At 43.5% G+C, this 17,127-nt stretch overlaps 1 protein-coding gene across 2 annotated transcripts in view; it reads right to left on the bottom strand.

The window, feature by feature from the left end:
• Positions 1-10,900: 10,900 nt before the first annotated feature.
• Positions 10,901-17,127, bottom strand: part of C6H10orf90 (chromosome 6 C10orf90 homolog) — a 66,831-nt gene continuing 60,604 nt past the window's right edge. For both annotated transcript variants that reach the window (XM_065066734.1, XM_065066735.1), the window contains 3 exons: positions 13,692-13,755; positions 12,397-12,496; positions 10,901-11,815 (listed from right to left, as the gene is read on the bottom strand). In XM_065066734.1, coding sequence (XP_064922806.1) covers positions 11,777-11,815; positions 12,397-12,496; positions 13,692-13,755 — 203 coding nt within the window. In that variant the 3' untranslated portion in view covers positions 10,901-11,776. The remainder of the gene's footprint in view (positions 11,816-12,396; positions 12,497-13,691; positions 13,756-17,127) is intronic.

The raw sequence follows: 17,127 nt of genomic DNA, 5'->3' as shown, positions 1-17,127 counted from the left end.
CAAGCAGCTTTTCTTTCCAAAGCATCCGCCCCACTCTACGCTAGTTTAGGGCTGTCTTGCAATAGCAGCAGCATATTAACAGCTAAATTGTATTTTTTGCTCTTCATTTCTTTTTCTCTTTGGGTAAGGGAAACCGAACATATCGCTATTTCTTCTCTATTGCTATAGACAGAGGGTGGCAATAGCTACAACCTGAAGAGCACAGGCGGCTGTTCTGTAGCACCTCTGAGATGTGTGGATGAAATAGCTCACACCGCAACTGCAGGTCACCTGTGGCTGGAGGAAAGACCAGGGAATGAAGTGACAAAGATCTCTGAGATCCCATCAGGAGCCCTCCCAGGAGTGTCTTTCCACTTCCCCTCAGAGCAGTTCGGAAACATTTAACTCTTTCAGCAGGACCCTGAGAGCTGGTAACGCTTACAGGATGCTCAGGATGTCCTGCATTAATTGTGACCTCGTCATTCCGGGAGTGGGACCTTTTCTCTCCAGCTCTTGTACCTGCCGCTGACTTGTGTCACTTTAAGGGGTCACACTGAAGTATTAATAGCTTAACTTTCAGTTTGCATTTACATATGAAAATAATTTGATGTAAAGAGCACCCGTGATTTTTACCAGTTAATATTTGACTGTATGACAATAAAGGCTGTTGGCCTGGGCCTTGGTTATCAATTTAGTAATTCATGTAGGAGCAGGAGTTCACATGGCACTGAAAATGGCAATTCAGGAGAGAGCAATATGGAAGACAGCAATATGGAAGAGAGCAGTATGGAATAACTTACCTGGAAAGAAGCATGACATATGGGGCTGTATAGACGCCAGAAAGAAGGAGGATGCACTGAGGAAAATACCAACTTCCATTAGTTTCCTCTTGGTTAAAGAAGAAGGAGTTTTGAGAAGGAATTAGTGACTCATGGAGACAACATTGGACAAAAAAAAAAGGAGCAGAGAGAACATATATTGAGTCTAAAACCTCCAGACTATGGTTTCGTGACATTAGATGGAAGGCACTGTAACAAACTATATGGCACTTGTGAGATGGGTAATAGTGCGCTATAGGACATGGGGTATTAGAATGAGAAAGAAAAAGGGAGAAAGAGAGAATAGAAAACAAGAAAAAAGAAAAAAAAGAGGGGAAGGGGGAGGGGAAGGGAAAAGAAGAAGAAGAGAAATAATGAGAGAGAGAAAGAGAGAGAGAAAGAAAGAGAAAGAGAGAGAAAGAGAAAGAAAGAGAAAGAAAGAAAGAAAGAAAAAGAGAAAGAGAAAGAGAAAGAGAAAGAGAAAGAGAAAGAGAAAGAGAAAGAGAAAGAGAAAGGGGGGGGGGGGGGGTGGAAAAAACACCAAACAAACAAAAAAAGAGAAGTAAGAGAAAAATCTATGTCTGCTGCCCTTCTCTGGTAGAGCATGAATTGCAACCCTGGATTACAGCCTGAGTTAAGCGAAGAGAGGATAAAACACCCTAAATAGTTGAACGATTTCACAAAAAGAGGTTCTGGTGGGTAGAAACCCCTTCTGTACCACTGCTCCCACATCTTCCCACTTCAGCCCTGATCTCCTTTTGGATATCCAGGAAACCTGACTGTAATCACAGCATCGAGTATTGCCCAGAAATCCAAGCCCTTTGATTCCCATATGTGCCAAAGCGCATGAAGACTTGTCTGGCCTTAGCTACAGGGATCTACAGTTTTGGGGCCTCCAGGCTGAATTTTTTGCTTCTTAGAGTAAACAAAACAAAACAAAAAAAGCTTTTCCCTTTGAAATCTTGGTGTCCCCTCGCCAGCTGCGGAGACTTTGTGTCTCCAGCCCTCCCTCACTTCATTAACTCTCTGCAAAACCAAGACCCAGCTGAATTGTGACTGCAGTGGCAGATTACAGTCCCCTGTAATTAAGGGGCATAGAGGGAGCACAGCCCAGCGTGACCTTGAGCGGCGGAGCTTCGCTGCAGCCCTCTGTCAAACACCCGCCGCTCAACGGCATGATCCCCAGAGCCGCAGCCAGCAGCCCGCACGCTGGAATGAAGTACTGCCTGCAAATACTGTTTGCTGCAGATACTTGAGTGGAGTTGCAGTCTATACATTTAAAGGCTACAAGGACAAGTTTCGTTCCTCCGCGTCTTTAGCGAGCGTGCTGTCCCGAGCAGCGTGGCAAGCCTGAACCGAGGTGTTAAGCCCATGAAAAGTGATGCAAGGACAGCAATCCAACGTGTCTGTTATCAATAAATATATTCCTGCCTTCCCCTCCACCCCCCTTGCTGCTTCCCACTTGGGTTACCACTTTTTTCTCCTGTCCTGAAGGTACCGTTGAATTAATGTGATGTTTCTACCTTGAAGCTCAGTTTAATCCCAGAGACAGAAATCTCCCGACTCCAAGAACCAAGGATTTCCTCAGTTTCTCCCTTGTCACACACATGCGAGGGACACGTTATGAAGTTGGGATTTTGTTGACTGGGAGCTATTTCTTTCTGTAGACCTATCCGTGAGCTATCTGAACTAACATGGTCCTCTGTACTTGTGGAGAAGGATGAAACACTGCATTAATTTTATCGTGGATTGCAGAACCCCCAAACTCAAATACTTCTAGCTGACACCTTTTTTTTTGATAGACCCCTACCTTGTTTGAATGATAAAGCTGTAGAAGGTTATTACAATGTTTATGTTTTTAACATTCAAATACAAGTAAAATTGACACAGCCATCCTGAAGTTATCAATACATTTAATAGGTGAGCTGCAGCAATTTTAGTCTGTCTCAGGGATAAAACATAATCTGAGAGAGCAAACCACTTCTGTTAAGCCATGTTTGGAGAACGGTGCCTGCTGGCATCTCTTCTATCTGGAAGAAGAGCAGCAGGGCCGATGGCAAAGGGTACAAGCTCATCATGATCCTCCCCCTCTGCCACTCCGTTCAGTCCATCCTACCCTTCCACTGCAACATCATTATGGAGAACAGCTCCTTTCCTCTAACAAAGCCGGGCAGTAAGCTCTGCTTCAGTGCTGAGTAAGCTCTATATACTACTTTATAGGGAAACTGCACAGAGACTGTTGCCGGCTGCTGTATCAGGGCCAAGGGTGAAGAAGCCAAGAGGAGCTCGAGCAAGAGCAAACAAAGAAACCCACCGCTCCAAGGATACGGGACCTTAGCAACAACAACGGCAACCCCAAAATTCTTCGTCAGTTAAAACACAAAACCCCAAACCTCATACGGTCCCTAGTTACATTCTTTTCCTGTAGCATAAACCCTTGGTCGTGTGAACACAGAGCTCTCTGGGATCACGGCCGCCAACGGCAGCTCAGCCTCCCTTGGGGCACCCCCGTAACCTGGGGTACCCTCCACATCTTGGGGCACCATCCCTAAATTGGGACACCCTCTGGATCTTGGGGCACCCTCTGGACCTTGGAGTATCCTCCCTATTTTGGGACACACTCCCCATCTTGGGGCACCCTCCCCATCTTGGGGCACCCTCCCTACTCTGAGGTACCCTCCCCATCTTGGGGTACCCTCCCTAAATTGGGACACCCTCCCCATCTTGGGACACCCTCCCTAACTTGGGGTACCCTCCCCATCTTGGGGCACCCTCCCTACCCTGAGGTACCCTCCCCATCTTGGGGTATCCTCCCTAAATTGGGACACCCTCCCCATCTTGGGACACCCTCCCTAACTTGGGGTACCCTCCCCATCTTGGGGCACCCTCCCTAAATTGGGACATCCTCCCCATCTTGGGGCACCCTCCCCAACTTGGGACACCCTCTTCATCTTGGTGCACTCTTGCCATCTTGAGGTACCTTCCCCATCTTGGGGTACACCCGTGGCCCCCAGCACCCTGCCCCAACAGCCTCAGCATCCTCAGCTTCCAGCTTCACCCCACACTGAATTGGCCACTGATATTTTCCTTCATTTTTCTTCCGCTGTGACAACAGATGCCCAAATACTTATCTTCATAAACCCAAGACAGGCGTCATCATGCCTGCATAGCCTTAACATTCCACTTTTCATTCTGGTGGTGCCATTTTCCTACCCAAACCCATTGCAGTGACTGGGGATCACTGCTCTCCTTGCAGGGCTCAGCACGTGGCACGGCAGCTCGATTAGCGCTAGCAGACAGCAATTAATATTCCGCAAAATAAATTTAGGAAAAGAAAGGTTGCACTCTCTTCCCATTTGATGCTCTGCTGTTGATCAACCCCTGTTTACTCCAGTGAGAAGGACATTCTGACACGTAGGAAGAAGCACCAAGGCTTTTCTGCCCAACAGTCTGCACAGAGAAATCCTGACAATGCCCAAACCAGGGTAATTTGGGCCTCTCTTCTGGATATCCTGCATCCTCTCCTGAGGACTCCCACAGCTGCTTCTTTTTCAGACCACCTGAATAGATCCTTATTTTTCCATGATGGAAGAAACATAATTTCAAGCTTTCCTACTAATTTCAGTGCTCATTCTGAGAAGCGATGATTGTCCAGCAGGATCCCTATATCAGACAGGCCATTTCTGGGAGCATGGCGGGAAGTTTTCATGTGCTAAAATCATTCTAAATACAACAAATAACCCATTACATATGTGGCTTCTTTTCTTTTTGACATTTCAGACCAGACATTGAGAATAAACACTTTGATCTGTTGCTGCAAGTTTCGCTGTCTCCCTGAAAACAAAGGAAAGAAAAAACCCACCAATTTGTACTTGTCACACAAGAGGACAATATTCAACTCAGACTAAAAATTATGAAGTAATATATTCTTAATATTCCTGTCTAGCCCTCTGCAAACCACAAAACAATGCAACATCCATCATCGTGAATGCTGGGACAGTAAATTAGGAGGACAGCATATTTTTGGGTGTTTTTAAAGAAAAATAAATATTCCTAATGGGAAATGTGAGGGGAATAATTACAAAGTACTGCGGTATAAATCACGGGAGAATGAAATCAATTAGGTCTTCATCTCATATTATTTATGAAAGGAAGAGTGAAACGGAGCTGCTTTTATTATAAGCATCTTTTGACTGGTAGACTCTGTTGCAAAACTTGCATTTTCTTTGGGTCACAAACACAGCAACCGAAACCTCTCAAAACTAAACCAAATGGAAGTCAAATGTTGGGTTTGTAACACCAGCTAATAGTATTAGATAGAACAGTCAGCCCATAATTATATATCTTTCATGCCGTTTAACTTATGCCATTATATAATTAAATCTAGACCAATGAGCCATCAAAGTTATATTTTTACATAATAACAAACACAGAAATTATATATGTTCTCCCAGTAGCATTACAAGCTAAGTATATATTTGGCGACACTTTACAGTAAGTGGGTATTAATTACTAATTCCTCCGGTATTCATTGTAACAACATTAGTCGCGAAGAACTAATGTGGATATAATATTTGAGCCCTGGTTTATTTCTCTGTAAATCAGCAATGTAAAATACACCAGGAATACCCTTTCCTGACATCACTGCAATGCTGCTGAGGACCACATGGCTCCATCTCCCTGCCTTCTTCTGCAGGGACATCATTTTAGAAGACAACCCAGTCACAAAACCAGACTTATGTACTGAATAGGGTTTGTTTTTAAGCTCCTTGGCCACGATTATATATTACAATTATCTTCAATGATTGCTGAGGGACCTTTCTTTCAGACACCATTATCAGGTAACCAGAAGATGAGTCCAAGTTCAGACTGGACACCATTTCCATGACCACCCTTTGGTCACCGTCTTTATTAACTTGCCCCGCATCACCCCAGAAGCGGACGCAAAGTGCTCACTTACTTTTAGAACAAAAAGTTCTAACAAAGCACAGAAAAGTTAACAAAAAACCAGAAGTCTCCCCATTCTTCAAGCCCAGCTTCAAGAGCACCTTAGATGGTGGGTGAACAGATGGGCCCAAGTGAGCAAATGAAGCTAAAATGGCTTTAAAAAGGTCTGTGCTGTTTTCTACTGGCAATATCTCAAGCCAATTGCAGACCTGCAGTAACTCCAGAGCCACGGAGCAGCCTAGATGTAATAGATGTTCACATAAAGATCTTCCTATAATCATACATTAACTAAAGTCTGGTCATTGTAAGATACTGTGGAAGATAAAAGTACTTAAAACATGAAATCTAGAAAAAATAAATCACTGTGACCAATTTCTGAACTAAAAAATCCAACACCAAACAAGCAAAACCCACAACTCTGCAATTAGGGGCTTTTTTACATATTTGTATTTATGCAACACAAACCTCAAACAGATCATCGCACTTTTCCTATTTACTGATTTGATATAATTGTGTGTACCGTGAGTACATTTGTGCGGTTTCTCCTTTTTTAATCACTCCGCAGCTGGTAGGGAGATGATACACCTCATTATCTTATTCTGTGGGTCATCTAAAATGGATATTAAGTAATTCTGCCTCCTACAGCTTTGGTACGGAGCCAAGGAGAACTAGGAAAAGTAAGATTCCTGACTTAAAAAAGGAGAATACTTGTTCTTTTCAACATAAAACTGTGTTTTCGCGTGACAGGCTTCTTTCAATGGTTTTGTTGTAGCTAAACAGACATTGCAAGAGAGAAAATCACAACCTCCCAAAACACCTCCAGGTAGTTTAGACAGGAGACAAGTTTCACTTCCAGAGCCCAATGCACTAATGAGCCATTATTAACAGACAGAGTAACTCTACTCAATGAGTAACACGAGCTTCTCCCTCTGAACAAGGATTTTGGACAAGGGTTTTTGTGGTTGCGGTATCAGTAGATGCCTGTTTAAGTGAAAGCTTAACAAATATTTTCATACTTACTTCTCTACCTAAACTATGTTTGAAAGATTTTTCTGTATTTTCTTTTATCCTAACCCATTTTTATGCTCAGATGTCCTTGCATTTCAATTTGTGTCACTGCTTGTAATGGACTTTTATTCAGAAGACTGCAGGCTGGGAATGGTCTCGGCTGGAGGTGGGACCAGGAATTACTGGAGGGAGTCAATGGTGGGCTGTGAAGATGCTGAGGGGTCTGGAGCGTCTTTCTTATGAGCAGAGACTGAGAGAGCTGGGGCTGTTCAGAGAAGAGAAGCTGAGAGGGATCTTATCAATGCCGATCAGCATCTCCAGGGTGGGTGTCAGAGGATGGACCAGACTCTGTTCAGTGGTGCCCAGTGACAGGGTGAGGGACAACGGGCACAGACTGAAACACAGGAGGTTCCATCTGAATATGAGGAGAAACTTGTGAGGGGCCAGAGCCTGGCCCAGGCTGCCCAGAGACGCTGTGGAGTCTCCTTCTCTGAGACATTCAAACCCACCTGGACCGACCTGTGTGATCTGCTCTGTGACCCTGCGTGAGCAGGGGGGTTGGTCTGGATGATCTCCAGAGGTCCCTTCAACCCCAACGAGTCTATGACTCTGTGATGCTCAGCCCCCCATTGCCGGGTGTTGACCTGTGCCCACGGCAGCGGAGGAGCACAGGGAGGGCATCTTGCAGGCATCCAGCTCAACAAGAACCCTACTGAGTAATAAACTACACAGGCTTAAGTCATGGTGCTTGATGAAATGTGACCCCGTGGGACAACCCCATGGACTGACCTACTCTGTGAGTGAAAAAGTGGCCAGTCAATGCTCTTGGAAGGATAATTACTCACCCGTCAAAGCACACAGGCATTGTTGTCCCTGAAGTCAAAGGGGCAAACCTCTCTACGGATGGGGCACTCTGGGGTATTTTTAGCTATAGGGCTCTTATTGCAATGGTTGTATCGGGGAACGGTTTCCTCTGGAGAGAGCTGCCAGAAACTTAATCCCTGCTTTTCTGTGTTGTTTTCCTTGTAAATCAGCCCTCTCACAGAAAACATTACACTAACATGGCCAATCCCAGATACTCAACAACAAAACTCCTGAGAAGTCTTACCCAGACAGTCTCCTCATCTCTCCGACCAGCTGAGTAAACTCGAAGAAGTAACTAATGACTTGCGTACACATACACAGGAAAATATTTGGGTTTAAAATAAATCCCCAGAATACCGTAACCCTTGGGGCTTTACATTGCAATGAGTTTCAGCCCTTAATGAGGTATTTCTGTCAGATGAAATTAATGATGCCAGCAAGCAAACACCACGTCTTGCACACCTACAACACTGCGCGTTCCCCACGCGGGCTCCATTTCGAATCATGCAAAATGTCAGCTCTGCTGAGGGGATTTCTGCTTTGGAAGAAGAACGCCGAGTCAATGTGTTGCAAACCTACACAGGCTCTGCGCTTCTACACCCCAAAACCATCTCAACATCTCACCCCAACCGATATTTGTTATTCAATAGCTTTCTGTGGGCACATACAAACCAGCAGTGTGAAGAGATGAGCCAGCGACGGAGACGGGCAACAAATAACACCTATTGACTGAGATTTTAATCCTCATAGAGTTGTACCTGCAGAAAGATGCGTCCCTCCTGAAGACAGGGCACAGGCCAACAGCCAGAGAACCCAAACTCCAACAGCATCCAACACGAAGGAAAATCCCAGTATTTGACAAGTGAGGGGATCTCCAGCTTAGGCTGGGAAGCTTTCTGTGTTGAGTACTATCCGATGGCAAATCTACTCTCTACTTTGTAATGCCTGTAAGTCCAAAGTGAAATGAAGCCATTTCTTTTTTCTAACTCTGAACTTCATTGAGTCGATGCGTGCTTGTGCAGGGCTAAGCCTGTGAGGCTCATGTTTTTCTGAAGTTACATTTTCCTGTGCAGTCTATTTTCTATTACAATGGCTGGATTGTAGAGCTGAAATGAATGTCAGAATTGTTTGCTGGATACATTACCAGGAACCTTCTTTTCTGAGGCCCAGAAAGAGAAATTAGTTTTGCAACAGAGATAATTTTTGGTTTTCTGAAGCAAAAGTTTGATATCATATAAAACATTCCCAGACAGGAATTTGCATTATGCATTGTGCTCACTAGGTATATTCCCAAGCTTATTTATATAGGAAAATTCCCACCTCAGATTGCCACATATTTGTCCTGCAGATCTTGAAAAAGACATTTAGAGCAAATAAAGTATAAAATAAAATAATAAAATAAAATAACCCTTCTACAACCCCCAAATATTCAGTGAATAGTGCACCAGCTTTATGTCTGTGAGAAGGTGGAGATATCGGTGAGCTGGGGAGGTGAGGATGCAGAGGCCGGTTCGGTACCTGGTCTCCAAGGATGGTCAACAGAAACGAGAGGAAACCAGGTCAGTTGAGAAGTGTCCTTGCCCTGGTGGGTGTGCCAACGGGGGTGACAAGGGACAGAAACCAGGCTGAACCACGTCACACCAGCCCTGTGCCGTTCATCCCCTTTGCTCGCCTGGTTCGCTTCCTCATGAGGACCTCGGTGCTGTGATTTCTAAGGAGGATCAGCTCCTCTGTTTGATATTCCCATCCAGACAATAAGAAGCATGTGAAATATGCATATATATATATATTTATATGCATTTACATATGCATATAAAATTTTACAGGCATGGAGGAGGGATAATATGGCAGTTAGACTAAGCTACCTCCATTTAGCTCCTGGGCATCCTGCAGGATAAATGTCTGATTTCCATGTAAAATACTCTTTACTCCCAATGGGGAAGACTCTGGCTCTTCCACTCTGCCACAGAAGAGGTGGCAAAAGTTTTGGGGCTCTTCTGGTGGCACTAAGTGTCCCACACCAGGGGACATCCCTTGCCCACGCTGGATCTTGCTGTGTGCTCCTCTGCAATCCATCCAGATATAACCATGGATCCCAAACACCCAGTATCTTGTCACCATACCAAATGTCTTGCTGTGGCTATACAGTAAGGCTACAAGCAGGCTTAAATGTAGATAGTATTTCTCTGCAGATGCATAGAGGAAATAAGGCTCCGGAAGGGTACAAACTTGCTAAACCAAAGCTGCATTTCTCTGAAGTCAAGAAACAAGAGACTAAGGAACCAAGGTGGAAAAACGCTGGGTTCCTGCTGAAATCAAAGGGGATTTTGGCACTGACTTCTATAGGAAACGTCCCAGTTTGTAGTGAGATATAAAGGGAAGAAAGCTTGAAAGATAATCCTTCAGATTCAGTTTAGGAGACCGTGTGTGTGGGTGTGTTTACAGCTATAATTTATCACTCTATGGTGGAGACCCAGAAGTGCACCAGCGAGAAAAAGGCCCTCCTGTTTGCGGCAGGCCACGTGTTTGTCCTGGAGAGCAGCAAGGGGGATCAAGGAACCCACAGGAGAGCAGATCTACCACACAGCTGAGCTGCCAAATGTGGAGGATGCTCCACCATTCAGTCCCTTTGCAAACTCTTGGAGCTACGTGTGGTCCAGCCCTGACTTCAGCTCCCAGTACAGCGTTATTTTCTTGGTTAAAAAGATGTTTTTTGAGGAAGAACCCTGGCAGTTTCTTCCTCCCAGCCAGCATTACCTTATGTTACATACCCTTTCAAAATGTATTGAACTAATTGATGAGTTTTTAAAAATACCTGTCTGGATTGCAATATATTTGTTCAACAAATATCTTCTTTGTGAGCAAAAATCATCCTCATTAATCCTCCTTTACAAACTGCGAAGCTGAAACACAAAGAGGCAAAATAATCTGACAGAGACAGTCGGAGCACAAAATGTAAGTAGGTTCCTTGTGTCCAGCACCGGTCACACAGCTGGAGGCTGTTGCAGTGGCCAAAGCTCAGCTCACAAACATCCCTCTTCCAAAAAACCTGACCTTACATCTCAGGCTAAGGTAGAAAAAATAAAGCATAGCTATCAAAGACCAAATTCCAGCCTCATGCAAACATACGCAATTGAGTGTACATGCAATGGAGGTTAACACAAGGATTTTTATGGGCAGTATTTTTACCAAAAGGATTTGTGGCGTATAAAGTCACGACTACTCAAGTATTTTCTATAATTGTGTTATATTTAACAGTACCAAATAAAAACATAGCAGTTGGATCAGTATTGTATTCATATTTTATTCCATAAATAAACTCCGTTGGTTTGTACGCTGGTTGTTTTTACTTCCAAAATGTACAAATAAAGATTTAAATATTTTGGGAGGAAACATTACAGATGGTTTGAGTTCTGAAGTTTTGATGCAAACGTACTGCTTGGCACCACTTCTTCATATGCCATTTCTAGAAATACTTAATGCTCACAGAAGTGGACTAAAATATATATTACAATGAAAACCACAAAAAAAACAGTGTTATAATCAAATTTTTAAATGTGGCCCTTTATCAGGTAAGCTTGCTGTGTAGATTCACTACATAAACAGGAATGGAGTTCTTCACAGAGCTAAAATATTGGTCTCTTTTGGAATGTTAAGTATTAATATGAAACTGCTGCTGCTATGGTTATGTGGCAATGCTATTTCAGCCAGTTTCTAAACATAACAAATAACGATATTTGTTTCTCTTCAACGATTTCACTCACAGGAAATCAATTAATAGAATACTTCAGAGAAATAAGTTCTCCAGGTCTCATAAACCCAGTTCTATTGCTACAGAGACGTATACTTTCCAAAAGATTAAGATAAATAATACCACCGTAATTCAGTATTTGCATTAAAAAATATTAAAATCATTTCCTCTGGGTAAACTGACCCAAAGACAAAGCTCTGAAAAAGCTGTGTTGTGTTGTAGACTGGTTTTGATTACTTGAAAGTTGTCTTAAAATGTCAGTTGAAATATAAATGATCTTTCTTTACATAAAAAGCCAAAGATAAGAAAAATACCTCCAGGTAATTCAGATAACAGTAAATTTTATGGCTTATTCAGCAGTCAAAGGCTTTCAAGATCCAATCAGGATGCTGGGCAGGAGAATCCTTTGTCACTCTGTGTTTCTTTGGAGGAGCTGGTCCAGTAATTGCTAGGGAAAAAGAATGCAAGCCAGACTTAAGATACCATTAAAGCACATGAGGTGGCCATAATCACAGGAATCTTCAGCGGTACTGTAGGTGAGATGGTATGAGCATTATCAGGCCTGAAATCTACTGGTTACATTGCTAAAAAAACCCCAAAACCGAAAACCAAAAAAGGCATAGAAAGCTTTTCCATCTCGGACAGGAAGGGTGGAATTACATGGAGAAAAAATGCACTGAAAAAAGGAAAAACCTGGTACTTGTGTGCAACACGGAGCAGGATTATCTGGGAACACCTCAAATCTGCACCTGGATTAACTGCGCTGGTACAGCTTTCTATCAGCATCACTCATCTTCAAAAAACACCCCAAGTGTCTTGGATGCTTATTCCAACACTAGGTTCAGTTGTTAATTCAAGCCTAAAGAAGTGTCTAACCCCAAGGACAAGATTTAAACCCCATGGTTTGCTGTAGGGTTTGCACAGATTAGCACAGGCTCTCCAGGAAGGTGCTGCCTTACGGGCCCTGTCCGTGGGTCAAGGTTGGTTACAAAACGATGGATTCACTTGGCATTCACAATAAATCCGTACCTTCTTAAAGATCTCAACACGCAGTCTGTTACTCTGGATGATGATCCGTTTCTGCTTTTCTTCTTGTTTCTTTTTGACTTCAGGTAAATTGTCGTAAATCCTGGAATGCATTTAGGAAGTTAATTTCATGCATCATCCCCGAGACTCGCAAATAATTTATCTGTTTGCCTTCAATGCAATACTTGTCATTAATAGGCATCTCTAAGTACTTGACTTAGATTTATGCATGGGAATTATAAATGATTGACAATAATGTTTTTATATAAAGTCTGAATTGTTGAAAAACACTTCTAATTTTGGAGTAGAAAGTAAAGAAACAGATAGGATTACGTTATCTCAATGCAGTGGCGTAATTCTGGAGTAGCTTCTAATGAGCTCAGTGGAGTTGGTTTCAATTTATAGCAACATAATTCAAACCAGAATGTGGCCCATATACTTTTTTTTTGTATTTATCTCACAAAACTAACACCAATAAATTATTTTTAAAGCATTTTTTATAATATAAGAAAGCCATCATTAAAAGACTGCAGATTGTTAACTTTTTAACCAGTATCATTAGGAACTCTCTTTACCAAGGAGAACGCAATCTGTCCATTTTAAAAATAGTTATTTGCCCTCAGAAAGGTGACTTCTGGTCTGCTCTCTTCCCATGGAAATAAATTATAACATACCCAGGGGTCCAAAAAAGAAAGTCGGACTTTCCTTCGCGGCAGTTCTGTTGTTTGTGTGCATGAAAAGCCTGTTTGGTTCTGATTTTTGCTCATGACACTTTGCAAAACCGAGTTCTTGAAGCAGCCTGTTTTGGCTGGGGATTATATTTTAGAGAAGTGGAATGGGAAACATCTTGATTTCTCTTAAAAATGGGGTGAATTCTGCGTGGTAGCAGCTTTACTTGCTGTAAACGATGGTGTGAAATGCAACGCAGTTTAAGGTCAGACACCATGTCCCCAGTAGTTTGCTGTAATTCCCACGCTATGTGTCGTAATCAGGATGGGGAAAAAAAGCCCCAAAGTGACTATACTGCTTATATTTTTGAATGCCCAATATGAGGTACCTGTCAGGGACTTAGATTTCACGCTGTGGCTACTCCATGCTGTCTGCAACTGCTAGAAAAGGGGCGTTCAAAGGGCAGGGCTGCCCCAAATCTGTCAGACTGAGACAGGGGAAGACAAATATGAGCATTGCAGAAAAGCGTGGCAAGGAGCGCGACAGAGCAGCCCTCCGGCGTGCCAAGATGACGAGGGCGTACTCTGCCTTGGGCGTGAGATGGCAGCGATTCACAGTGAGCTTCGTACCTTTTGGATCTCATATGCATCTCCTTCTCCGGAATGAATCTTTCCTTGGGTTTGAAGAGGTTGTCTAGCAGAGGAAAAATAAGGTTAATGCTTGCTGAAATTTTAAATGTCATATCCCGTGCAGTCAAGATATGCTATTTGTGATTAAATTTTTGATGGCTTAAGGCTGGATCCATATGTCCATAGGTCAATGGAAAGGTACTTCGCAACTTCATTTGGAACTGAATTTGTTTCCGAAGTTGCCCTACAGAAGGTGAAGGCTGAATAAGACCCATCATTTCTCTTTTATCGTACACCCTATGTACACCCTTTATTCAGACCAAGAACCAGCCATGATTTCTGATGTATCGAGGGACCAATTTGCCCCATGTGCTTGTGCAGGTGATTGCACCCGTGCACACTGCCCGCGCCCACAGCTGATGCGTGTTGGGAACCTGGCCTGGTATGATCATTTCTGATTCAATTTACACCTGTTTTACAGGGCTGTGAATAATTAAACCAAGCATTAGGTGGAAGGAAATGATATTACTCTTTCCTGATCAAACATGAAGATATCTGTGATAACTCCAATCAGCATTTCCCTGGATACAGGAAAATAATTACAGATCCTGGCAGTCAGTGAATCTCAAGAACAGGTGATTTTAACACCTTCCTTGCAAAAATGTTCTCTGAACAGGAAGGGATGGTGTTTGTATAAGGTGGGAAGCCAGTAAATATGTCATCAGAACTGCTTCTTGGTGACGCAGACACATTTATCAGGGGGAGGAGGAAGGAGAGCGACTGCTACCTGCACAGCTATGTTAGTTAGAATTGCACCAAGATGGTGAAAGAAAAAGTGGGGAGACAGGGGCAGGGACCCCGCTCTGTGTGGCAGGACATAAATGGTTTTGTGTTCTGGTCTCTGAACACAAGAACGACGGGAGCGGGCCCAGGAGGTTTCCCCAGGGCACTGAGGACAGGGGTGTGATGCCCTGTGCAGTCACACTGAGCTGCACATCAAAGCCATTCGCCAGTATCTTTGCAGAACATATGCATAAGATACATAGATGTGCAAACTTTTCAGCACTTTTCCATTTTCCAAGGAAGTTCAGAAGACATAATATATATCACAGCAGGCACCGCATCAGCCTCTTTCTGCCATCTTACTAAAGAGAAAAATACAATAATCAAGGCAGAGAAGTAAATACAGAGAATAATTCGTTCCAGAACTGCCCCATGCAGACTCTTCCCCTGAGTAGACATAGCAACCACTACCCAAAAAAGACCCCTCCTCCCCAGGTTCGCCTCCCCGCTGTTTGAGGCACTAAATGTTTCAGGAATATTGATGGGAGATGTCTTAGCAGCAAAACATCCCTGAGCAGCTCACGGAGCTACACCTGAGGGCACCGTTGTACTCAGATTATCGTGTTTCTCAGAAAAAATGCTACATGTCCTTTAAGATCACTGTTGTATCCTGATGTAGAAATAAAAGGGAGCTTTGCAGCAGCTCCTATTCTGACCCGGTACAGCTTTCAGAACACAAATTGAGTAAGCAGGGGAGGCTGCGAAGCCTCCTCTGCCTGAGGATTAACTTTTCTCCGCTCAGCGGCTATCTACTCTTAATCATTCCTATTAAATCTCCAGCACACACAAGCAACATGCTCAATTTGCAAGGAAAATATAACTTGCCTTTTATTTATTAATGTTTTTATGTTCATTTACATGTTGATTAACTTAAAAGGGATACACACTTGGATGCTATTGCTGTCCAAACAACCCTGGCAACTAAAGGGAACAGATTGTCTGTGACATGAACGGTCCTGGTGAAGGATTATGGTGCAGGGTGATTGATTTTCTGGGACTAGTGTGGATCCCAGCACACTCCAGAGCAGCCTCAGCATCATCGCTTGCTGCTGGAGGCTGCACACCTTGTTCGGACAGCGCAGGGTTGCAGGATGCGTCCCTTCCCACAAGGCACGTCCTCTAACCCGGAGAATAGCACAGGATCCATCTGAAATCCTATCAAGCCATCACTATGCATTGCTAAAACAAAACCAGGAGGCATTTCATGCTACACAGAAAATTCAGGCATTTTTTTGTCTGTGTGGTAATAGGGTCCCTGGTATGAGATCCACGCTGTGACAACCAGGTCCTCGCATGTTCCCGCATCCTTGGGCATAAAAGCGCAAGGAAATAAGACCCCGGCAGAAAGCTGCACTACCTGCACCAAACCGCCCTGCAGCAAGTCCAGGTGGACCTCACCTACATTGCAATATGATCAGATTTCACATTTTAGCAGGTTTTACATCATTTCCCACGCACCCCGAGTGTCATCTGCTCAAATTCATGGACATCCATCCCAGCAATCCTCAGATGTAGGATTTCTGGGAGAAAACTAATTGTTTTAGGGATCCCCTTCTTTCTCCCCTCCCTAAATAAAAGCTGTTAATGACACGTTAACATTTCCAGACCTCTGTGCTAATCCACCAGACCACGCGAGGGATGCAAACCCCGCCAGGGCTCTGCAGGCCCCTGACCTATCTTGTAAACAACGGGACAAGCTGATCTGTGTCTTTTCTAGGACTCAGGAAGACTGGTTGGCCTCTGGGTTCGGGTGCTGGGAAGCGCCGCAGAGGCCGAGAGCCACGCGGAATAGATCCTCCAGAATAATCCTCTCCTGGTGGCACAGAAATGCTCTTAAAGGGCGTCAGACCCATCGCTGCCTGCGATTCTGTCTGGAATTCAGTATTTGGTGTGCAGGTGGCTTTGAAGGGAAGGATTAAAGAGAGATTCTGGGGAAATCCTCCAAGAAAAGTAAAATAAATCTACCTTGGTTTTAAAAATACCCTTTGTGAAGCAGTTTGGAGTCAAAAGGTTGACACTTATGCCTAAACATTCATGTAGTATCTCTTGGCTCACCCGCAGGTCACTATGTATGGGGAAAAAATCACATGCAAGCATCATGCAGAAATAATGGCAATCCTTGATGGATTTTAGGATTAGAGTTCAACAATTAGCTGAAAAATAAAGATTAGTATGGGAAAATAAAAATCACACGTGCATTTAAATATCTGTTAATGTTCAATATCAAGAAGGAAACTGATTTCAAAGTGGAAGAGCAGCACACATTCAGAGCTATAATAGCGTGTCAAACACATCACGAAGAGCTGAGTTAACGTCCTTTCCACCAAGCAAAGATCAAAGTGGGGCACAACATGGACGATTCCCCAGTTTGTAGTCTTCTAAACTGCAGTTTATCAAAGTTCCTTATCAAATGTCATATGCTTGTATTACTGCTGGAGAAAACTATTCTGAAGGATAGAAAAGAAGGGACTTCAAAGCAGACATTCAGCATTTCTAGTGATGCACCACGGTTCAAAAAGGGTATAGACAGCCAGCCACTAAACACTTCACTGGTGTTTTATTCAAACCTTGTGAAACTACTGAGCTTCTGGTA

The sequence above is a fragment of the Columba livia genome, chromosome 6 (genome assembly GCF_036013475.1).
Source record: "Columba livia isolate bColLiv1 breed racing homer chromosome 6, bColLiv1.pat.W.v2, whole genome shotgun sequence".
Taxonomy (NCBI): domain Eukaryota; kingdom Metazoa; phylum Chordata; class Aves; order Columbiformes; family Columbidae; genus Columba; species Columba livia.
This window is presented reverse-complemented; position numbering and strand designations above follow the sequence as displayed.